Source organism: Erpetoichthys calabaricus, chromosome 4 (assembly GCF_900747795.2).
Source record: "Erpetoichthys calabaricus chromosome 4, fErpCal1.3, whole genome shotgun sequence".
In the NCBI taxonomy this organism is placed as follows: Eukaryota; Metazoa; Chordata; class Cladistia; order Polypteriformes; family Polypteridae; genus Erpetoichthys; species Erpetoichthys calabaricus.
This window is the reverse complement of record NC_041397.2, coordinates 21,932,512-21,956,491: the sequence shown is the minus strand read 5'-3', so window position 1 is coordinate 21,956,491 and position 23,980 is coordinate 21,932,512. Positions and strand designations below refer to the sequence as shown.

The 23,980-nt window shown below is 37.4% G+C and overlaps 1 protein-coding gene across 3 annotated transcripts in view; it reads left to right on the top strand.

Annotated features, from left to right (window-relative positions):
- The window catches only part of fndc3a (fibronectin type III domain containing 3A), a 418,327-nt gene that overhangs the window by 369,686 nt on the left and 24,661 nt on the right, over nucleotides 1-23,980 (top strand). For all 3 annotated transcript variants that reach the window (XM_028799242.2, XM_028799241.2, XM_051926327.1), the window contains 6 exons: nucleotides 11,069-11,182; nucleotides 11,308-11,457; nucleotides 11,680-11,963; nucleotides 15,611-15,823; nucleotides 17,746-17,912; nucleotides 21,977-22,101. In XM_028799242.2, coding sequence (XP_028655075.1) covers nucleotides 11,069-11,182; nucleotides 11,308-11,457; nucleotides 11,680-11,963; nucleotides 15,611-15,823; nucleotides 17,746-17,912; nucleotides 21,977-22,101 — 1,053 coding nt within the window. The remainder of the gene's footprint in view (nucleotides 1-11,068; nucleotides 11,183-11,307; nucleotides 11,458-11,679; nucleotides 11,964-15,610; nucleotides 15,824-17,745; nucleotides 17,913-21,976; nucleotides 22,102-23,980) is intronic.

The following is a 23,980-nucleotide window of genomic DNA, read 5'->3' as shown; positions in this document are numbered from 1 at the left end:
ACAGGCTTAACTTAAATATTGTTATTTAGACACGAACACAGAATTCAATGGATGTTCTTTATTGCATGCATGCTGTCTCTGTCTGACATACCAAACCCCCAGTTCCTATCCTTCCTTTTTCTTTCTCCACATAACCAATCGCCACACGATAAATGTCCTTGTGAAATTAAAACTAGTTATAAACTTAGACCACGGAGTGTTCAGAACTTTAAAAAAAAATCTTCGTTATACATGTTTAATTGTGCCATCCATTCAGGGTTGCGCCCATCAAAGCAAGCATTGTGTGCAAGTTGGTTCTCCTGTTGTGTAATTTGAAAACAATCAAGCATTGAATGCAAGATTGTTACCAGTGAATAAGCTGCAGAAATTTGCATTCTTGTAGGTTCCTTGCTACAGTGGAGCGTTCATAAAGGCAAATGACTTTGTTTGAAGAGAATCAAATTTGGACCTTGCAATGATCCATAGAGAAGGGTGAGGTCTAATATTGATTTCTGTGCAAGCCCTAGTCATGAAACGTCGCTGATTTTGAGGTTTGTGTGACGTTTTTGCTGAGGGGGACAAGAGGAACTAAATTGGATGTAACACCTGCTGTTTACACTCAGCCCATCTCTCCTGCTGGCGGTCCTGACTGTAGAGCAGCAGTTTGAACTGTGCAGCGTATCTGTTTTTGAACTACAGTGCAGGGCTGTCAGGGATAAAAACTCCACTGTGTTTCATTGCTTAGCAGAGCACCAGCACTTCTTCATCTTCAAATGTGATATCACTTTTGTAGGGGATGTAAATTAAATCAAACATTTTCAAGGGGTGCGAGGCATAGGAAACGTTGGGAACCACTGCTGTACACACAGTGAAGATTCTAAGAAAAATAAGAAAGCTGCTCAAATGTCAGGAAGGGACGTCACTGACTGTCAGTGTATAAAAATCAAAACTAGCAAATCAGGCTTTTTTTATATGCTGTCTTTTGTCCGAAGTTTTTAAAATTTAGAGCTGGATTGGAGTAAATCAATAATACAGTATTCTTTAATGTTGTACTGTACTACAGCGGTTTTGTGAAAGGGAATGTGAACTCATTTTGGAAACACTGCTAGGTCAGTGAAGTGCTTTGTCTCTTTTTGATTTGATAAAAGGTTCATTGAGCTATTGACTAATGGCATCCTGCCATGATTTGATACATGAATTAGAAAAAGAAACAATATATGAAAAATATATTAAAAAATATATTAAAAAAATATATTAAAAAAACAAAACGTTCACTCAGATATTTAACATTTCATTCTAATGCCCCACACAAATTCAGTTTCTGAAAACCCTCAATTTTTATTTATAAATTGCAAAATTACTTCTAACAATGTTTCCTCACATATATTAATTTTTTCATGTTGATTTTTTTACACATTTCATTTATTTTGTGACGGTAAGTTGTTCAGAGTTTCATAGCTTGCATGGTTTCTTGTGCACTATGAATGGGGCAGAATGTGACATTTTATCATAAGTGCTGCTGCATGCTTCACCTGCTGTAAGAAACATGGTAATTAAATTGAGCAAAATGATAAGATAGCAGTGTAACGCTTCATGACCACCTAACAAAAACAAGTGTCACAGAAGGATGTAGTGCCTTGCATTGTGTTACTCTGAGGTAAACTAAAATTAAGTCTTTTTGTGGACTTTACCAAGGACTACATAGACATTTTTATGTCTGCTGTTTGGATTTAAAATATTTGTGTTTCTCTTTCACAATCCCTATTTTATTATGACAAAGAACAGTGATGGATGGTGAGGTACTGACTCCTTCAGAGTCAGATTTACAAAAATTTGAACCCAAAAGAGTAGGTTATTCAGTTGGCAGCCAGTATGCACATTGCCTACTGGTTATGTTTCATATCTCATCAGCATTTCTTTACACACTTATAGGTAAGGTACATATTTGGCTAAGAAAGAACGTTACATATATAGCAGCGAGAGAGAGCGCATTTGCTCTGCACCCTTCATGTCTTGTAAATTTGCCATTCCAATTCCACAATTCATACTCATTCAATACAAATCGTAGTATAGAGTGGAGTACACAAAAAAACAGATTTCAATTTTGACCTTAATTGAAATATTTAGTTGTTTTTAAAAGCTTTTAATTCTGATGCTTTAATCCATTTTAATACAGACTGTTCAACAAAAGGGTAACAAGAAAAACAAAATAATATCTTATTTAAGATCAAAATTTAGTTTTTAAATATTGGATTGTTGTTTCTTAGTTGGATCCCATTTGTTATAAAATTGAAAACCGTTTATGGTCTTACCTTTATTATTAAATTAAGTCCATGCGCCTATCCTTCTCCATGAAAATCTCCGTCGCTTTCTTGTAAAAGTCCTCCTTATTTTCCTTTAGTTTTAAAAATCTTAGTCTTCCATTTTGGCAGTCAGTCGTAACAAAAAATAAAAATAAATGGTCTGCTGCAGTGTACTTGACTTTCTGATATCGCTAACTTATCAGCACCATGAGCCTCTGCGTAGACTAGCAGTGGAATGGCCAATTAGGGGAGACACTTTATTGGCTGAGGTCTCCAGGACTCTGAACAAATTTGAATCCTATTGTGTGATATCATCTACTCTTGCATTTTGCTCTCTACTTGTACTATTACTGTTGTATTTTACAGAGGATTACTTGTGTTCTGTTCTGTGTATTGTATTGTATTTACCCCATTTTTTGACACCCACTACACAACCAACCTATAGTACCTAGAAAGGGGTCTCTCTCTTTCTGAATTGCCTTTCCTAAGATGTCTTCCATTTTTTCCTACAAGGTTATTTTTTGTGAGTTTTTTCTTGTTTTCTTATAGAGTCAAGGCTGGTAGTCTGTCAAAAAAACAGGGCCTGTTAAAGCCCACTGTGGCACTCCTTGGGTGATTTTGAGCTATATAAAAAATAAATTGTATTGTATTCTGTTGATTTATGAACACTGGTCCATCATAACACGTATAGCTTGTTTCTTTCTTATTCCGAACAAAGTAACCTCTTTTACTGGTGGTCTACAAGATCGGCAAAAAGAAGATAGCTAGAATGAAACCAAACAGGTACATTGACATATGTACACCAGAAGTCACACCTTGATATTTTGTTATTTTTAATGTTTTAGAATGTTAACATTCACAAGTTTTTACTACAGATTGTAGTGCTGGAGGAATGTTTTTGGGGAAAAAATCATGCTACTACTTAAATTAATAAGCTAATGCAGCTGCATTTATGCTTTTAAGCTATGTAACATGGCTTTTATTATCATGTAGATTTTTGTAGAGAGTGGAGGGTAAATTCAGCATATTGAAGGCCATGCTTTTCTACAAGCAGCAGACAACACAAAATGTTGAAGAGTGCTATCAGCTCTAGCTTCAGTGTTAACAATGGATATGATTAGGAATTTCTCTTTAAGCCTTCAGTTCCTGAGAAATGACCACTAGATGGCACTTCTGTCCTTTAATTCACTTGGTCCAACATGTAGAGTTCAAAATCAGCTAAGAAATAAGACTAGACAGGAACCTATATTTTCTAAGTTCAGATATTCCAGTCAGTGTTTAATAAATGAAGTTATTAAGCTAAGCAATTGTTTAGATATGTTTTAATAATAATAATAGTAATTCTTTTCATTTATATAGGGCTTTTCTCACTAATCAAAGCGCTTAGCAATTGCAGGTTAAGGGCCTTGCTCAAGGGCCCAACAGAGCAAGAGTCCCTTTTGGCATTTTACGGGATTCGAACCTTCAACCTTAAGGCATAGGGAACAGTGCAGATCCCTAGCCTCAGAGCCACCACTCCAGTTAAGGCATAGGGAACAGTGCAGAACATAACCAAATAACATCTCAAAGACACACACATCCGAAACTGGATAATCCTGACAGTTGTTTGACATAACTTGTGGACTGATGCTTTATTGATTTAGCTGGTTGGAGAATTTTTTTCAGTGGAGTATGTTAGTATTAAGAAGTGTGTTTCTTTATGTTATGTTAGTATAGTGTGCTTTTGGTATGGCTTATCTTTTCATCCTGAAGTGAACACATGTTCTTATAGCAAAAGTAAGCAGGAGCTGTAAAGATGTAGATGTAGTCACTCAAATCAAACAGTGTGGCCCTTCTATTTTTATTTGTTCCCTGCTCCAGTGATTGAACACATATAGTGATTCTACTCTGGCAAACTGATTTTTTTTTAAATTATCATTAGGTATTGTTGAAAGTGTTTTCTGTTTTCTTACGTTTTGTACACTACCGGTCAAAAGTTTTACAACCTCTGTTTTTCTTAAAATGTAATCAGTTTGAATGCAATGAATGACCTAAAATGATGAAAAGGTAACTGCCAGAGATTTAAGTTTAAAGTTTAGTTTAGTAAAAACTGAAAAAAAGGAAATTTCAGAATATTACAAATGGGTCTTCCTCGTGAAACAACTAATAGGTTACAACCTACAGAAGTCCTGCAGCAATTAAAGTAAATTTATCCTTGCAAGTTGAACCAAACAATTTGTACGTGTCCCAATTTCTGTTGATTACTTAAAACTGCTCTGTCTGTCTTAAAGCAGACTTGAAACAGATTGTGTTACTACTACACTGTCAGAAGTACTATTTGGACAATATTCCAGTGATAATGGCAAGAAAACAGCAATTAACAAATGAAACAAGACAGAGCATTATTACCCTTAGAAGTGTAGGCCTTTCATTTAAAGAAATTGCAAAAATAATCACAGTATCAGTGAGTACAGTGGCGTCCTACACGATCCAAAGGCAATTGGAAACTGGAAGAAGCTCTGATAGGAAGAGATCTGGCAGACCCATAGTCACAGCCAATCAGAAGACAAGTTTCTGAGGGTCACCAACTTGTGTGATCACAGGCGCCTCACAGCACAACAGCTTAACAGTGCAGGTCGAAAAAGCAAGTCTCAGTTTCTATTGTGAAGAGGAGATTTTGTGCTGCAGGTTTGACTTGGCAAGTGCCAGTAAGAAAGCCATTCCTTAAAGAACAAATTAGGGCCTTGAAATGTCAGCTGTGGACTACTGCAGACTGGACAAAAGTCTTATGGACCGATGAATCAAAATTTGAAATCTTTAGTTCTGTTTGTATGTCATCAAGTTGTTGAAAAGATGGTCCCTCAGTGTGTGACACCAACTGTCAAACATGGAGGAGGAAGTGTGATGATCTGGGGTTCTTTTGCTGGAGCCAGACTTGGTGACAGAGAGTGACTAGCATTCTGAATCACAAGGGTTACCACAGTTTGGCTGTTATATCAGCAAAAGGTGGCTGATTTGATGAGTCAAAAATGTGAAAAAAAGTGTGTACACTTAATGATACCTGGACTTGTGTTTTTATTTGCCATTGTTTATTTGTTCTATGCCTTGATTTCATGAAACATTAAGAAGCATTAAGGTCATTCATTGCATTCAAACTAATCACATTTGAAGAAAAACTGAGGTGTGCACATTATCCTGCTATAACATTTATAACACTAATACTGTACTGTGACAGATACATATGTTTTATTAATACACATTATGTTAGTAAAGTAGTTTTTTTTTTTTTTGGAAACCATCTTTGCAAATCCTTCTTCTCTTTCTGTTGCTGTTCTCAGAGACAACATCAAAGTGAATTGCTAACTGATCAGCCAGTCAGTGCCATAGTGGGCATTCTGTAAAATTGAGCCGACGTGCTGGTGATCTTTATTAAGGGCAGCACTGAGGGTGTTTCTGAACTGCTCTCTCTGGCCAACCTGTATTCTCTGCCTTCAGCTCAGCTGGGCGTTGAGGACTTGTCTTGCAAGACAGGTGTCAGACTTTCCGATGCAATGCCTTTTAAGCAATTTCTGTCAAATTTACATTACATTTCCTTTTACATTCATTTGCTTACTGGATGCTTTTATGCAAAGCAACTTAAAAACATAACCAAGTAAACATCAGTCTGGGGGACTGTTTAGGAACAAGTGCAACAAGACAATGTTGAAAAACTGATCATCACAAGTGAAGAGCTCTAAACCATACAGAACGACAATAGACTACTGTAGTTACGCCTTTGATAGTTACAAAAACTTACCAGCGCTATTATCAATTAGATATTCACAAAACACGAGATTCTTCAAACACTTCTGAAACATATAGATGGAATCTCATAGAGGGCAGGTCGTTCCACTAGCTCGGAGCTACTCAAAAAAGAGTCTGAATTGAGATTTGATGCCACCCAGAAATGGCATCACCAGACACAGTTTACTAGCGTTGATGTTTGACTTGATATAGAAATCAAATTTTGGCACCATAAGCAGAATGGTTGGAGATCTGAATCAGGGCAGTAAATGGTGAAAAGAGAACATTTAACATTTTTTCTCAGTGATTTGAAAAGGAGTGTCACAGTCATTTGTCTATGTAGCAGTCTCAAGATTGAGAGTAATTTGGTTGGCCATCTGAGCCTAAACAAGATATTCTAGAGCGCTTTCAGATTAATGGAGTCAAAGGCCATTATCTAGTCAATGACAGCTATTTATATCTTTCTCTGCTGCTGCCAATGATGAAATTTCTTTTGCATTAGTCAGGATGCAGAAATCTTATCTGAAGTGCCTCAGGAAGGCCTTATGCCACACTTGGACTAATGGTTCCTTTGGCAGTTGGGATGAAATAATTTTGGAGCAGTCAGAGAAGGGCTTCCTTAGCAGTTAATCGGACTGCAATGCCATAGTAATTAATTGTAATTAGTTGAAAATGTATTGAAAATTGTTATTTTTAAAACATTGCATTCGGTTTTCATAAATGAACATGTAAAAAATTCCCAAACTCAGCTTTTCATATTTTTCAAAATATTTAATTTATGTTTACCTCATATTAAGGAAAATTTGTAGCAAGTTTATTATTTTTTTGCAAAAATAGTAAGACTGTTTCATAGTAATGCAGAATTGGAGCTGTGTGTTTCAGCAGAAAAAACATCATGGATCCTGTTGAAATAGTTGTTTGTCAAAGTAGATCCTTATAGTACTAACAATATAATTTAATGTTCTGAAGCACACTTAATCTAGTTTAGAGTCGTGGAGGCCGGAGACTATCCTGGCACCACTGTAGGTAAGGCAGGAAACACCCCTGACTGGGTGCCAGTGTAATGCAGGACTCATACGGACACGTACATGGTGCCACATCACAGTCGGCAGTTCCCCAATCCCGTCAGTCTCTCACACAAGGAGAATGTGCAAACTACACATGGGTAGCAGTCAGGCACTGAATTTGAACCCAGGAAGCTCAGTCTGTGAAGCAGCAGCACTAACCACTGAGCTACTGTACAGCCCTGTCTGACAGTAGAGTGGGTCATACAGTATATTAAAGCTTCAAACGAAGATTGCAACTAAAATGTAAATAAATCCTATATATATGACCCTATATACTTTACTTTCATATTTGTCTTTCCACATCATGGTTTCAGATCAGCTTGCATTTTAAGTAATTATGTTAAGAACATTTGCTTATGTTAGTCAAATTGTAATTACTCTGTTTTACTGTGATGTTTGAGTGAACTATTTCTGCTGTTGATTATAGAACATTAGAACAATCTAGATGAGAACAGGCCATTCAGTCCAACAAAATTTCAGTTAATTCTTCTAAAATAACATCAAGTCGACTTTTGAAAGTCCCTAAAGTCCTGCTGTCTACCACACTACTACCACTTTGCCTTCAACAATTTTCCAGCTGTGTTCACATTTTCTTGATGAATTCATTTTAACGTCATAGTCTTGATCCACTGGACTAATTCTCTTCATAATGTTAAACACTTAAATCATGTCTCCTGTTAATGTTCTTTTACCTAAACTGAAAAGGTTCATCTATTTTAATCTTTTCTCATAATTCATCCCTGTAGCCCTGGAGTCAGCCTAGTCACTGTATCCAGGCTTTTTCTATTGCTGCTATGTCATTTTTATAGCCTGGACATCAAGACTGCACAAAATAATTCAGACAAGGCCTCACTAGTACATACTAAGGTTTCAGCGTAACCTCCTTGGACTTGTACTCCACACATCAAGGTTGATATACAAGCTAACATTTTGTTACCCTTCTTAATGGCTTCTGAACACTGACTGGCAGTTGATCATGTTGAGTCCACCTGGAGTCCTAAATCCTACTCAGAAGGAGTACTTTCAATTTTCATACCTCCCATTGTGTATTCATTTTTACTTCATACATGTAATAATTTACTATGTGTAATACTTTACTTACTTTTTAAAAAATGTTCTTGTGGTTACTTCAAATTTATCTTGACCTGGACTGTACAGTGCACAGGAGCGATCAAGAAGGTTATTAGGGTGTTAGTGTTATATATCACTATGCGTAGAACACAAGTCAAGGTAGGTTATGCTTAGGTTGTACACTAGTGAGTCCTCACCTGGTACACTTTGTTCAGTTTTGGTCATCATATTACAAAAAATTTACAAAAAAGACATATCAGTGCAAGAGAAGGGTGACTAGGCTGATTCCTGGACTGAGAGTCATTAGCTGTGAGGAGTGACTGAAGGAGTGTATGCATCTCAGGTTAAGCAAACAGAGATTAAGCGGCGACATAACTGAAGTATTTAACCTAATGAAGGGAATGTGTACAGTGGATTCCAGCTGTTACTTTAAAGTAAATTCTACAATAACAGTGCAGGAATGTGGTGAAAACTTGTTAAGGGCAGATTTTACAAATGTTTGAAAGTTTTTCTTCAAGTGAGGAACCACAGTCACACAGAATATACAGTGCATCCGGAAAGTATTCACAGCGCATCACTTTTTCCACATTTTGTTATGTTACAGCCTTGTTCCAAAATGGATTACATTCATTTTTTTCCTCAGAATTCTACACACAGCACCCCATGACAACATGAAAAAAGTTTACTTGAGGGTTTTGCAAATTTATTAAAAATAAAAAAAATTGAGAAAGCACACGTACATAAGTATTCATAGTCTTTGCCATGAAGCTCAAAATTGAGCTCAGGTGCATCCTGTTTCCCCTGATCATCCTTGAGATGTTTCTGCAGCTTAATTGGAGTTCACCTTGTGGTAAATTCAGTTGATTGGACATGATTTGGAAAAGCACACACCCGTCTATAGAAGGTCCCACAGTTGACAGTTCATGTCAGAGCACAAACCAAGCATGAAGTCAAAGGAATTGTCTGTAGACCTCCAAGACAGGATTGTCTCAAGGCACAAATCTGGGGAAGGTTACAGAAAAATTTCTGCTGCTTTGAAGGTCCCAATGAGCACAGTGGCCTCCATCATCTGTAAGTGGAAGAAGTTCGAAACCACCAGGACTCTTCCTAGAGCTGGCCGGCCATCTAAACTGAGTGATCGGGGGAGAAGGGCCTTAGTCAGGGAGGTGACCAAGAACCCGATGGTCACCTTGTCAGAGCTCCAGATGTCCTCTGTGGAGAGAGAAGAACCTTCCAGAAGGATAACCATCTCTGCAGCAATCCACCAATCAGGCCTGTATGGTAGAGTGGCCAGACAGAAGCCACTCCTTAGTAAAAGGCACATGGCAGCCCGCCTGGAGTTTGCCAAAAGGCACCTGAAGGACTCTCAGACCATGAGAAAGAAAATTCTCTGGTCTGATGAGACAAAGATTGAACTCTTGGTGTGAATGCCAGGCGTCACGTTTGAAGGAAACCTGGCACCATCCCTACAGTGAAGCGTGGTGGTGGCAGCATCATGCTGTGAGGATGTTTTTCAGCGGCAGGAACTGGGAGACTAGTCAGGATAAAGGGAAAGATGACTGCAGCAATGTACAGAGACATCCTGGATGAAAACCTGCTCCAGAGCACTCTTGACCTCAGACTGGGGCGACGGTTCATCTTTCAGCAGGACAGCGACCCTAAGCACACAGCCAAGATATCAAAGGAGTGGCTTCAGGACAACTCTGTGAATGTCCTTGAGTGGCCCAGCCAGAGCCCAGACTTGAATCCGACTGAACATCTCTGGAGAGATCTTAAAATGGCTGTGCACCGACGCTTCCCATCCAACCTGATGGAGCTTGAGAGGTGCTGCAAAGAGGAATGGGCGAAACTGGCCAAGGAAAGGTGTGCCAAGCTTGTGGCATCATATTCAACAAGACTTGAGGCTGTAACTGCTGCCAAAGGTGCATCGACAAAGTATTGAGCAAAGGCTGTGAATACTTATGCACATGTGATTTCTCAGTTTTTTTATTTTTAATAAATTTGCAAAAACCTCAAAACTTTTTTCACGTTGTCATTATGGGGTGTTGTGTGCAGAATTCTGAGGAAAAAATGAATTTAATCCATTTTGGAATAAGGCTGTAACATAACAAAATGTGGAAAAAGTGATGCGCTGAGTATACTTTCTGGATGCACTGTATTATCAAGTAGTGTGATAGAGAGTAGCAGTTTAGGGACTTTCAAATCCTGACTTGATGTTATTTTGGACAATCTAGGTGGATAGGATGGACGAGCTTATTGAGCCAAATGGCTTGTTCTCATGACAATCTTTCCTAATGGACGGCTCCCTCCTGCTAAACGGTTACGTGACCCCCGAGTGGTCGGCGTCCAACTTCTTAGAGGGTCAGATGGCTTTCAGCCACATGAGATTGCACAATAACAGGTCTGTGATGCCCTTAGATATCCAGGGCTGTATGTGCGCACGCTACTCTGAATGGATCAACATGTGTCTACCCAGCGCCGAGAAGAGCATTTGCAGTAATTGGGTTAAATATTCAGTTTTTTGTGTGTTAGCTAAACTGTTAATGTTTTATGTTTCAAATGCTCTGCCAGTGTTTAGGAAAGCCCACTTTTTATTTTCTGCATTTATTTAACAAATTTGTACTTGTTTATTCTCCAACTTTAATATTGCATTGTTGTGAGCTTACTACTGTTAATCTGTTCATGTACATACAGTAAATACTATTGCATCATTTTTACTTTTGTAGATGTGTGCTTATAATGTATTATTTATTCAGTGTTCTCATATTGTTCTTTATCTTCTTACCTTGATTTTGTACTTTATAAGCTGCCTTTTGTGTTCATTACAGAAGATGCTTTCTAAAATAATGATTGACTCTTCACAACAATCCTTTATCGTTGTTTTAGTTTGGAACGTTTTCAGAGAAATGTGAATTCACTACAGCTCCTGGGCCACCAGACCCATGCAAACCACCAAGTGTTGTGTGCAAGTCTCCTACATGTGCAATATTAAACTGGGAGGTAAGAAGCCTCATTTGGGAATTCTGTCTTTTTTTTCTTTGGTGTTTGGCGTTTCTAATTAAAAATGAGATGAAACTCTTTGCTTACGACATATGTACATTTTTGTATTTGCTTATTGAATGTAGCCATCTGCTAGCAATGGTGCTAACATTACTGAGTATCGATTAGAATGGGGAGCCGCCGAAGGAGTTATGCAGATATGCTATACTGGACCTGGGCTGACCCATGAGATGAAAGGTCTTTTACCAGCAACCAATTACTTCTGTAGAGTACAGGTACGATTAAGGAAACCATCGTCATTTTTGTAATTTCATATCTTTTCAGTTATGCTGTATTTTGTAGACATATTACATGAGTCTGAAAATAGAATACAATAGAAATTGTGATAATTTTTATATATTTTTTTTAATTTTCTGAATTTCAACACCCATTTTATAGTAATGTCTTAAACTAAAATATTGGAATTGTTTATGTTTTCTTTATATTTACATAAACAGGCAGTTAATATCGCTGGTGCTGGCACTTTCAGTGAAGTTACAGTGTGTATGACGCCATCCTCCGTCCCAGCAGCTGTGAGTTCTCTTCATGTCTTAAGTGAAAATGAAGTTGACATCCCACAGTACTGCCCATCTACATGCTTGGCTCTGAAGTGGGAGCAGCCCTGTGACCACGGCTCAGAAATTACATCCTACAGCATTGATTTTGGCGAGAGGCAACCTGTTATGGTAGGGAGGACCACCAGTCATCTGCTTGAGAATCTTCAGCCAGACACTACATACAGGTGAGATGAATATTAGGAACTACATTAATTGTGCATTATCCAGTCTCACAGGCATATATGTTATTCAGATGAAAGTTACTACTTAAGCATGCTAAGTGGCTAAAGTGTGTTTTAAGTGATTAGACATTAGTTGGTATTTTTGCGTAATAATGCTTGTGATTTTCTTTCACACACTTTTCTTTATGAATGTAAGAAAATCAGTTCTTTAGTACATTTTCACATGGTGTCCTAGAGATAAACTTTACGGGTTTGCATTTTATAAACATGAAAAAGACAGGCTATTTGGAGTAGTGTAATGCCAAAAAATGGAATGTTGATTGACACTTATTTCATGGGGAAATATTTCAGACAAAATTAAATAGATAAATCTGAAAATAAATAAATGTATTGTGAAATTTAAAAATGAATGAATTAAAAAAAAATGTGTGTGTGTGTATATATATATATATATATATATATATATATATATATATATATATATATATATATATATATATATAATATGTTAGGGCTGGGCATTACTTAACACCAACAATTATTTTATCGCGCATTAACACAGTTTTTGTTATTATTATCATTATTATTTTGAAAGCCCCAGTCTTGCTAGCGATTGATAGAGATCAGTAATCTTCTTGTTACAGCACTTTTCGATAAGCTTTTGCTACAAGGAAAGTTAGCTTTGTTGATTTAACCTCGATTCCCTGCGCGCACATGAGTAGCGAAGAGCAAACAGCTTCTAAAATGGCACTATAGTGAATGCTCAACGCAAAATTATCCGTGGATGACTTTTTTCGTATGTTCACTGAATTGGGCTGTGATTTGTCAGACTCCGATTTTGATGCAAGTGATTTGGAGATGCAGATAGAAAATGAAAGCGAGGTACCTGCATCAGCTAATCGGTACCCAGCTGATCGTGGTGGTGAACACGTTCATGTAGCCGATGCACCTATGGCAACGTTCGCCTGGAAGGACAGACACTTATAATGACAGGAGGTACAAACCATATTGCGTCTCACTGCAGCTGCCACCCATGTGCACCTGTCTCACAAAGACTGCCAGGCAGCCAGCCCACCGTGCATTTCTGCTGGCCGTCGAGCCACCGCAAACAGGCACCAACAGCAGGAACAACAGGCAGCAACAGACTTGTTATGTTGATTTATGTGTGAAACCATTTTTTGGAAAAAATATTAGCCCTCAAAGAGTTGCTACTGAACATACAACTGTTTATGCTGCTCCCTGATAAAAGAAAATGTTTCTGCTGGTATCTGTTCAGATAAAAAGGAAAACAGATTTAGAAATGTTAACTTGCTGTTGCTCGGAAGGTGCCTATTATAATGTTATGATCGTGGCTCTGGACTCTGACTTGTTTTTCTATAACAAACTAGATAAAACATTAATGCCCTGACAGTGGCAAATAGCTTTGGTTTTATATTTGATTTGATTACATTAATGTTTAAGTTGAGATTTACAAGAAATATTTTAAATGCTACTATATAAAAGGAATACTGCTGTTAAAAAGCGCCTTATTTGTTTAAAGTGTTTGCAAACCAAATACACACAATACATTACTTTTGAGTTCATTATTGAATTTTGCACATAATAGTGTGACTGTTGTGATTGTCTGTGATTAATTTCAATTAAAAATTTTAATATTATATATATAAATGCTATACATCAGTGTTTCCCAAACTCGGTCCTGGGGACCCCCTGTGGCTGCAGGTTTTTGTTCCCACCAGATTCCTAATCCGTGACAACACCTCAAGCACTGATCTCATTTAATTAGCTGGTATTTTTTTCTTTTATTCTACATTCAGAAAAGCACAGTAGCATGATTTTTACATTTATAAAACATTTAGAAATATTTCTGCTTTTTCTATAGATTTAAATGCTTAACTGTCTTTTATTGATTTCATTATATTTTGCCCTTTCTCTGTGCAGTTATACCCCTTTGTTATATCTTATTAACGACAAAAACGAGCAGACGGCCCTAGCACTGCCCCCTGCTGGACTGCACTCTTAATGTCAGCCAATTCAGATAAGGTTCCTCACACTTCACCCTATGGTTTGTGTGTCTGAGCCAATTCTGTACCCATCCACACACAACACCCTGATCTCCCACTTGTTATGCTTTTTAAAGCAGGGGGCAGTGCCAGGGCCATTTCTATTTTTAATATATATAAGTGATTTGGATAGGAATATAAGTAACAAGCTCGTGAAGTTTGCAGATGATACCAAGCTAGGTGGATTGACAGATAATGTGGAATCTTTTGAATCATCACAGAGGGACTTGGACAGCAGACAGGCTTGAAAAGATTTGTGGCAGATGAAATGTCAGTAAATGTAAAGTATTACACATAGGAAGTAAAAATGTATGAATACACAATGGGAGGTCTGAAAAATCAAAAGTACAACTTAAAAGAAGGATTTAGGAATCATAGTGGGCTCAATGCAATCAACTGCCAGACAGTGTTCAGAAGCCATTAAGAAGGCTAACAGAATGTCAGGTTCTACAGCAGTGTTTCCCAAACTCGGTCCTGGGGGCGCACTGTGGCTGCAGGTTTTTGTTCCAACCAGCTTTTGTTTTTAATTGGTTAACTTCTTGGTTAATAATATTGTCAACAATGTATTATTTTATCAACATTTTACACAAGTGTATCATTTCAAGATATTTAGTTTCACCTCTCATACAAACAATAAAAAGAGGAATCGAATGACGAGCATTCAAGTGATACTGACATCAGGCTGGAGAGTTGCAAATCAAAGATGTGTGTTTTTTTGTTTCTTTTTTTTGCCAAGGAACTTAATTCATCTCTCTTTATTTAATTACGCAAATTCAATGTTTGTTAAATGTGCTATGTAGCAGAGAATCATACTGGTACCTTCTACATATTTATATTACATCTTGCCTGAAGAAGAGGCCTGAGTTGCCTCGAAAGCTTGCATATTGATAAAGTATCTATCTATCTATCTATCTATCTATCTATCTATCTATCTATCTATCTATCTATCTATCTATCTATCTATCTATCTATCTATCTATCTATCTATCTATCTATCTATCTATCTATATTGTAATCTTTTTAGTTAGCCAATAAAAGGTGTCATTTTGCTTGACTTTTCACTACAATGTAGTAAAGTAACTCTAATACCATGTACATGTTTTGCTTCATTTGTGCTATCTGCCACATTTATTTCCTCACTCAATAAGTTGCAAAACAGTACGTATAAAGCAATGGTATTTTTGATTCTAACAAAATATACAGATGCAGTAGATACACCCATTGAACAGTATGTTTCTAGATGCATTGCTTAATGTCCAAATGAGTACATGGTGTAATTCTGTAAATATAACACATCGCTATCTTAATTTGAACAGACTGAAGCAAAACAGAAGCCCTCTGTTTTTAAAAAAGGTCTGTCAGCTGTAAACAACTGCCTGCCCCTTATTTTTGTTAATAAACTCAAATGTTTCAGATCATTTGTAGCCAGCCACTTTTGTCCTTAGAAATAATACGTATAAACAGTTTTCATATACAGTGGAGTAACCAATCACCATTCGTCAGGCAGCAGAGATGTCATGTTTATGTGTGGTAAGACAGAGGCAGCAGAGTTTGTCACGTAATTTGCCTGTGATCTTTCATTTCTAGAATACGAATTCAGGCCTTGAACAATATAGGTGCTGGTCCCTTTAGCCACACTATCAAGGTGAAAACCAAACCCCTGCCTCCTGAACCTCCCCGCCTGGAGTGCACAGCATTCAGCCACCATACCCTTAAACTTAAGTGGGGAGATGGCTCCACCAAAGCTTTACCAACAGACTCTATCCAGTATCACCTTCAAATGGAGGACAAGAATGGAAGGTAAGAATGTGCTGAAATGAAAAACTCTTAGTTGATACTGACAATGTATAGTAAAGAATATTTCTTTTTATTTGAAGGTGATTTATTTCATTTGGTGGGCAGAACACATTTACTGTATTTATTTTCTGTGCATTTAGCAAAACAATTATGTAATATTCATAGTGTGTATGTATAAAATGTATCAGCATTTGGAAAGTTATAAATAATGTTGCACTCACAAATGTAATAATTGCTTTTATTCAGTATATGCCGTAACTCAAGGCATCTCATGATGTCCGATCAGCACAAAGCTGGCACATCGTCTTGTAGATGATTTTTTAGTTGGCAAATTTAAATCCTTCGTTAGCCTTGCAACACCGGGGTGTAAGGTGGGGATCAGCTTTAAATAGCTAACCACATGACCTCTTACCTGGATCTTGCCATCCACATAACAGTCTTTGGACTGTGGTAGAAAATTGAAGTCACCTAAAAAGAAACAACTGTACATGTGAAAACATACAGACTCCTCAGAGATGGCTCCCTAATCAGCATTCATAAGTAGCGCAAACATAGTTGGGTGGGTAGCAGACCCACCTACTGCGTCACACTTTCCTCAGTGCAAGTATTTACTCATGTGATAAAGTAATCTGTTAATTCCTGTCATAATGTAGAAGTATATTAAAGCTGTAACAAAACAGACAGAAAGTGGATGAAAGTATAAAGAAGTGCAACAAGCTGAGGGGAGAACTTGAAGAAGTGATTCATCCTCATGCTGTGCGTCTTTGTGTATGCATCTCATAAGATTAATGCATGATAGTGTTTTTGGATAAACTTTTAATACTACAGAAGCAGTTTATTACTAGTAAGGATATACAAACAAATTATTTCACAGACATAATAATATAATCCAAGAAACGAGAGAGGACCTTGAAGAAAACCCAATTCAGAGTGTATGCAACTTTAGACAAGGCCAACTGTACACCTTTCAGAACAACAATGTCCCAAAGCACACAGCTAAGACAATGCTGGAGTTGCTTCAGGACCAATTTCTCTTTGTCCTTGGGTGGCCCAGCCAAATCCCAGACTTAAAATTCATTGAACATCTGTGGAGAGACCTGAAGATAGCAGTTTACAGACGCTTCCCATCCAAACTAATGATCTAATGGTGCTTGAGAAGCTCTCCCAGGAAGAATGGGATAAACTGACCAAACCCTGCTCTGCAAAGGTTGTAGATACTGTGCCCAGTGGACATGAGATTTCAGAGGGTGACTAGAAGAAAAGGATGTAGTCAAAGAAACGAAGCAATAGTCAGAACCAGTCGAAGAACTATACAGTAAACAAAGCCAAGAATTGTGAGACAAAATCAAAGTCAAGAAGGATTGTTGAGAGTTCAAAAACCAGCGAAACAATCCTGTTGCATTGTGATTGACAGTGCCTTGACCTTTGAGGACACGCCCACTCTAGGCAGCAATAAAACAGCCCAAATCAAAATTATAACCAGAGGTATTTATAAAGAATAAATGAAGCCAATGGATTCCTTGAAGTAAGGGAAAAAAATGAAGTGAAAAGTTTACACAGAAAACCCCTAGGTAAGATTCAAAAAATATTCAAAGTAGGAGACCCTGACAGTGTAGAGACTTAGACCAGAAGACTCAAAGCTGCCAAAGGGGTTTTTACATAGTATTGAGTTAGGGGTCGTCTGAATGCTTATATAAATGAGAGATTTCAGTGTTTTGATTTCTAATACATTTGTAAACATTCTGAAAATGTGCTTTCACTTTGACATTATAAATTATGAAAGTAGATTGATAGGCAAAAGTAGAAAATGCATCTATTTAAATTTACAACACGATAAAGCATGCAGAAGGTGAGGGGGTTTGAATACTTTCTGAATCTACTGCACACTTAAAAATTAAATTGTCTGTCTTTGTTTTCCCCTCTAGATTTGTATCCTTATACAGAGGACCGTGCCACACACACAAAGTTCAAAGACTCAATGAGTCCACCTCCTATAGCTTCTGCATTCAGGCCTTCAATGAAGCTGGGGAAGGGCCTTTCTCAGATGTTTACATATTGACAACTACAAAGTCTCCTCCCCCTCCTCTCAAAGGTGGGCCCATTTTTGGTTTATTCTATAACAGTGTGTGTGTGTGTGCGTTTTTTTTAATACTTAAATAATTTATGACTGTGACTGTACTTTCCAGATGCACATTTACCTTAAAAGTAAAATGCAGTACATACTGTAAATATACTGTGTATCATAACAATTACTCATTTTGCGATTTTTCAAAAGGTAGTCCGTCACTATTTTGTGTATCAGAGTTAAAATGAAGGAATATTTTTCAAATACAGTAAAACCTGGATTATCCATCAGGGGTCAGGACCGAGGCTGTGACAGATAAGAGAAAAGAACAGCTACTTTAAAAATGATATACAGTAGATTAGTTTAGCTAATAGTCTAGTCGTATTTATTTACAAAATAAAACTATGTTAACAAAATATAATGTAGTTGTAACAAAATTAATTAATTCATATAATATTGTAACAACCAGCATAATAAGAAAATACAACTCGGAGGTACTGGAGTTTTTCTATGTTTTACTTGGAGTTGTTCCATAACAAACGATACCCTGTCTTATACTTCATTATCTGGGTCAGGAAGCACACCTCTAAAACAATAAAAGAAAGCTCTCCCTACCAAACGGTTTATCTCCTGCCACTCACATTCTGTCTTTTTCTATAGCTCAAACACTCCTGCTTATTGTCTCCTAACTCCCTACTTAAAACATCTTTACGCCCCACCTTAACTTTTCCTGTCACTCATCTCCTAACAGACATGTCCGACTCTCACAGAAAAGAAGCCCTTCACCCACTCCCATTACTTACAGCATTCATTACACACTTTCTGCTCCCCCACAGCGCATCACAAGCTGCCTGCATGTCACAATACATTAAAAAAACATAATACTGTATAACAGAATTGAAAAAGAAAATTGCAATACAGAAGAACATTAACATCAATACAGAATAACATTACCATTAGTGGTTTCCATTTTCGATACATTTTTCAATTTTGTCAGCATCACACTTTATATCGTTCACTTCTTCCTACTCCATAAATTGAAGCAATACTTGAAACACTTTCACCATTTCATAAATGTTTAATAATTTCAATTTTTGTGACAATTCCAACACCACTCACATACTTTTAAAAGCCATAACAAGGAATAGTAGATTAATTATAACAAAAGAGAAAACTTATGAAACTATTAAAACTGAAGGTTATTAAAACTGTGGTGCTGGGGAAGAAAACTATACGGTAGCACCATGTGCAAAGCTCGCAACGTGCTGCACGGCAGTGGTAGTACAGTAATAGGTAAGCGCTGGTGTACACAATGGTGTTTTTTTTTTCCAGTTAGTAGAGTTACGGATAATTGAGGTTTTACTGTACAAAAATTATACATGTAAAAAATCATACAAGATGATGAAATATGACAAATTGTTCTCTAGCTGTTTGTTTTTGGTTTTTTTTTTTGTACATATCTATAAATGGCCCAAACCATTGTATTATTAGAGCTATCAGTGTAGGTTTTGGTAAAATTAAAGCAATTTTGCCACTGAGGTATTATTTACTGGCTTTAGTCACCAAGGAATAGAGTCAAAGAAGTGGGAGAAGAACATCAGTGAATTTCACCATTCTTATAGTAAACAGGCACTGAATATAATAATAATATTTATTTGTATAGCACATTTTCATACAAAAAAATAGCTCAAAGTGCTTTACATAATGAAGAACAGTAAATAAAAAAAAATAACAACATAAGAAATTAAAATAAGACAATATTAGTTAACATAAAAAAAGAGTAAGGTCCGATGGCCAGGGTGGACAGAAAAAACAAAAAAAAACTCTAAAATCTGCAGGGGTTCCAGGCCACGAGACCGCCCAGTCCCCTCTGGGCATTCTACCTAACATAAATGAAATAGTCCTCTTGTGTCTAGGGATTTCACGGAAGGACTTGATGATGATGGACATGCAGACTTCTGGCTTTTAATTCTTCACTGTTGGAACATCATGGTGCTTTGAGTAGATGGTGGTGGCAAAAGCCACTACCAAAAGGACACCGGAATAAGAAACAGAAGAGAGAATAGGGGTTAGTACAGATTTTAGAGCTATCATGGATAGTTATTATAATGAATTGGATATACAGAGTATCAGGATTAAATTACAGTGAAAGTATGAGAAGGGCATGTTAAAGTAATGTGTTTTCAGCAGTTTTTTAAAGTGCTCCACTGTATTAGCCTGGCGAATACCTATTGGTAGGCCATTCCAGATTTTAGGTGCATAACAGCAGAAGGCCGCCTCACCACTTCTTTAAAGTGTTGCTCTTGGAATTCTAAGGAGACACTCATTTGAGGATCTGAGATTACGATTTGGAATATAAGATGTCAGACATTCCGATACAGTGATCCCTCGCTATATCGCGCTTCGCCTTTCTCGGCTTCACTCTATCGCGGATTTTATATGTAAGCATATTTAAATATATATCGCGGATTTTTTGCTGGTTCGCGGATTTCTGCGGACAATGGGTCTTTTAATTTCTGGTACATGCTTCCTCAGTTGGTTTGCCCAGTTGATTTCATACAAGGGACGCTATTGGCAGATGGCTGAGAAGCTACCCAACTTACTTTTCTCTGTCTCTCTTGCGCTGACTTTCTCTGATCCTGACGTAGGGGGTGTGAGCAGGGGGGCTATTCGCACACCTAGACGATACGGACGCTCGTCTAAAAATGCTGAAAGATTATCTTCACGTTGCTACCTTCTGTGTGCAGCTGCTTCGTGAAGCGACATGCTGCACAGTGCTTCACATACACATAAGCTCAAAGGGCACCTATTGATTTTTCACTGTTTTGTTTTTCTCTGTCTCTCTCTCTCTCTCTCTCTCTCACCCTGCTCCTGACGGAGGGGGTGTGAGCTGCCGCCTTCAACAGCGTTGTGCCACGGTGCTTCGCATACTTAAAAGCCAAACAGCCCTATTGATTTGTTTGCTTTTCTCTCTATCTCTGTGACAGTCACTGCTCCTGACGCGCACTCCTTTGAAGAGGAAGATATGTTTGCATTCTTTTAATTGTGAGACAGAACTGTCATCTCTGTCTTGACATGGAGCACAGTTTAAACTTTTGAAAAAGAGACAAATGTTTGTTTGCAGTGTTTGAATAACGTTCCTGTCTCTCTACAACCTCCTGTGTTTCTGCGCAAATCTGTGACCCAAGCATGACAATATAAAAATAACCATATAAACATATGGTTTCTACTTCGCGGATTTTCTTATTTCGCGGGTGGCTCTGGAACGCAACCCCCGCGATGGAGGAGGGATTACTGTATATAAGATGGGGCGAGATTATTTAAGGCTTTATAAACCATAAGCAGAATTTTAAAGTCAATCCTGAATGACACAGGTAACCAGTGTAGTGACATCAAAACTGGAGAAATGTGCTCGGATTTTCTTTTCCTTGCTAGGATTCCAGCAACTGCATTCTGGACTAGTTGCTAACGATTTATGTCTTTTTTGGGTATTCCTGAGAGGACTGCGTTACAGTAATCTAGTCAACTGAAAACAAACGCGTGAACTAATTTCTCAGCATCTTTCAATGATATAAGAGGTCTAACTTTTGCTATGTTTCTTAAGTGAAAAAATCCTAGTGATCTGATTAATATGCGATTAAAATTTAGATTACAGTCAACGGTTACCCCTAAGCTTTTTACCTGAATGATAAGTTTGATGAGATCCTCCACCATATATGAAACCAGCCTGTCTTGAATGATGGATGTGTTTGTTTTTGGTGACGTGCTAATGTCCCAGTATGCTAAAGACAAATACTGTATCTACATGGTTGATAATAATAATTATTTACATTTATATAGTGCTGTTCTAACTACTCAAAGTGCTCTTTACAGAATGAGTGGTGAGCCACTTCAACCACCAACAATGTGCAGCATCCACCTGATGAAGGGGTGGGAGACAGCCAGTTAGAGATAGACGATTAAGAGGCTGGAATGACCGAGCTATGGTGGGCAATTTAGCCTGGAAATCAGGATACCACCCTGCTGTTTATGAATGGTTCTGTTCTGTCTGGGTTTTCTTACTTCTTCTGTCTTCTACCATATCATTACAGCACTTAGGATAGAACGCCTGGATGATCATTCATGTGAGGTCACATGGGAGGCATTACAACCAATGAAAGGAGATCCAGTTATTTACAGTCTGCAGTCTGCCATTGGAAATACAGACTTTAAACAGGTACTTGGCTATTGCTTTACATCAGACTTTATCATTCTCTGCTACAATCTATACACTTCTTCTGGCTTACTATTTTTAATTGCCAGATTATTCCTAAATGCTTTAAACATATTCCTAATTGTCTAATAGAAAGTCTGAGATGAGACTTATTGGGATTGGTTGGTTCTGAATGCAGCCACATCCTTGATTCTTAAAGGGTCTGCACGCTAATAACACCAGGTTTTTGTAGGGTGTTTCTGTTTTCCTTTTTTCACTAACCAGCTTCTGATTTGTGTTCATCTTCTTTGTATAGATTACAATTTTGCATTAAAGGTTGGAATCATTTCTGATAAGATTTATCTTGGTTTCATTTTTATATTACACAAAATCTATGATTTAGGCAGGTGTGTGTATAGACTTTTTGCGTCCACTGTAATAACATAACTAGTTTCTTACAATGTCTTTTATCAAATGAATATCCAATACTGTATTCATGTTTGTCATTATTTACTTTAAAATTGATCTGATTTCTTCATTTGAAATTTTTTCCACATTTCCCATTAAGTAAATACAATAATATGTAAAAAATGTTTTCAGACATTACTGCATTATAATAATAATAATAATAATTCATTACATTTATATAGCGCTTTTCTCAGTACTCATTATAAAGAAAGAATGTTAGAAACATTAGTCAAATTTTTGCAAGAAAGGACATTTTAGCCCAACAAAGCTTGCCAATCCTATCCACATAATTTCTCCAAAATAACATCAGAGTTTTAAAGGACCCTTGTGTCCTACCGTCTACCACACCAATTGGTAATTTATTCCATTTGTGTATAGTTCTCTATGTTATGAAAATCATTCTAAAGTTTGACAATTCTTGTTGACAAACTTATTTTAAAGTAACTGTCTCGATCCACTGTACTATTTCCCTTCATAATTTTAAAAAATTCACACGTCACCTTTTATTCTCCATATGTTTTAAATGAAAAGCTTCAATCATTCCCCATAACTCATTCCCTGCAGTCTTGGGGCCCAATTTATAAATCTCTGCTTGGATTTGATTGTGAAAATATGCACATGCCAAAAAAACAGGAAAATGCATATGCCAAAAAATTTTTTTTTATAAAAATGTGGCGTATGCACATTTCTATGCAATTTACCCGTTATAAATCACAATCACCTTGTAAATTTGCATACATGAACGCAGCCCAGACCCACCCTGAAACATTCATATATGGAGCATGCTAATCAACCTCATACATAGGTATTTGCGATGCTGCAAAACCTCATTGACTGGTAGAGCATCATTACCCTCCTAGCACGTCGAGACCCCACCACCTGCATTCAAGAGTATCTGGTTTTGTTCCGCAACTGAAAACATAAGACTTTATAGCACCACACGTCTGTGCAGTGAGAGTCTGGGAAAGGTGTAAAGCGCCATCGTCTGAGTATGTAGCCGTTTGCCCCCTGGCATAAGTATTGACCTGACTGCTGTTACAATGAGTATTACCGGCCATGTGAAACACTGAGGGTTCAACCAGTTACAACAAGCCAACCACTATGTACAGAACCGTCACGTCTGCCAAAGCTGCTTTGTCTCAAAACAAATGAATGACCAGTTGAACCAGGCCATCGAAACACAATGTTTGCCCATCACATCTTGAATGATTTGTGTATTAATGGAATGTAACTGCTTATGGTTAACAAAAGCAGCTTCATTCTCAGTAGGTACCCTTATTGCAATAGGAGTGCAGCAAAGTGCTCTAATTATGTTAGGAGAACCGGACACTGCTGCAGATTTTTTTTTTATGTTGACAAAAATATGTTATGATTTATGCATGTGCACAAACACCATACGAATACTGGATGTAGTGCCTTGCCATCTGATTAATGG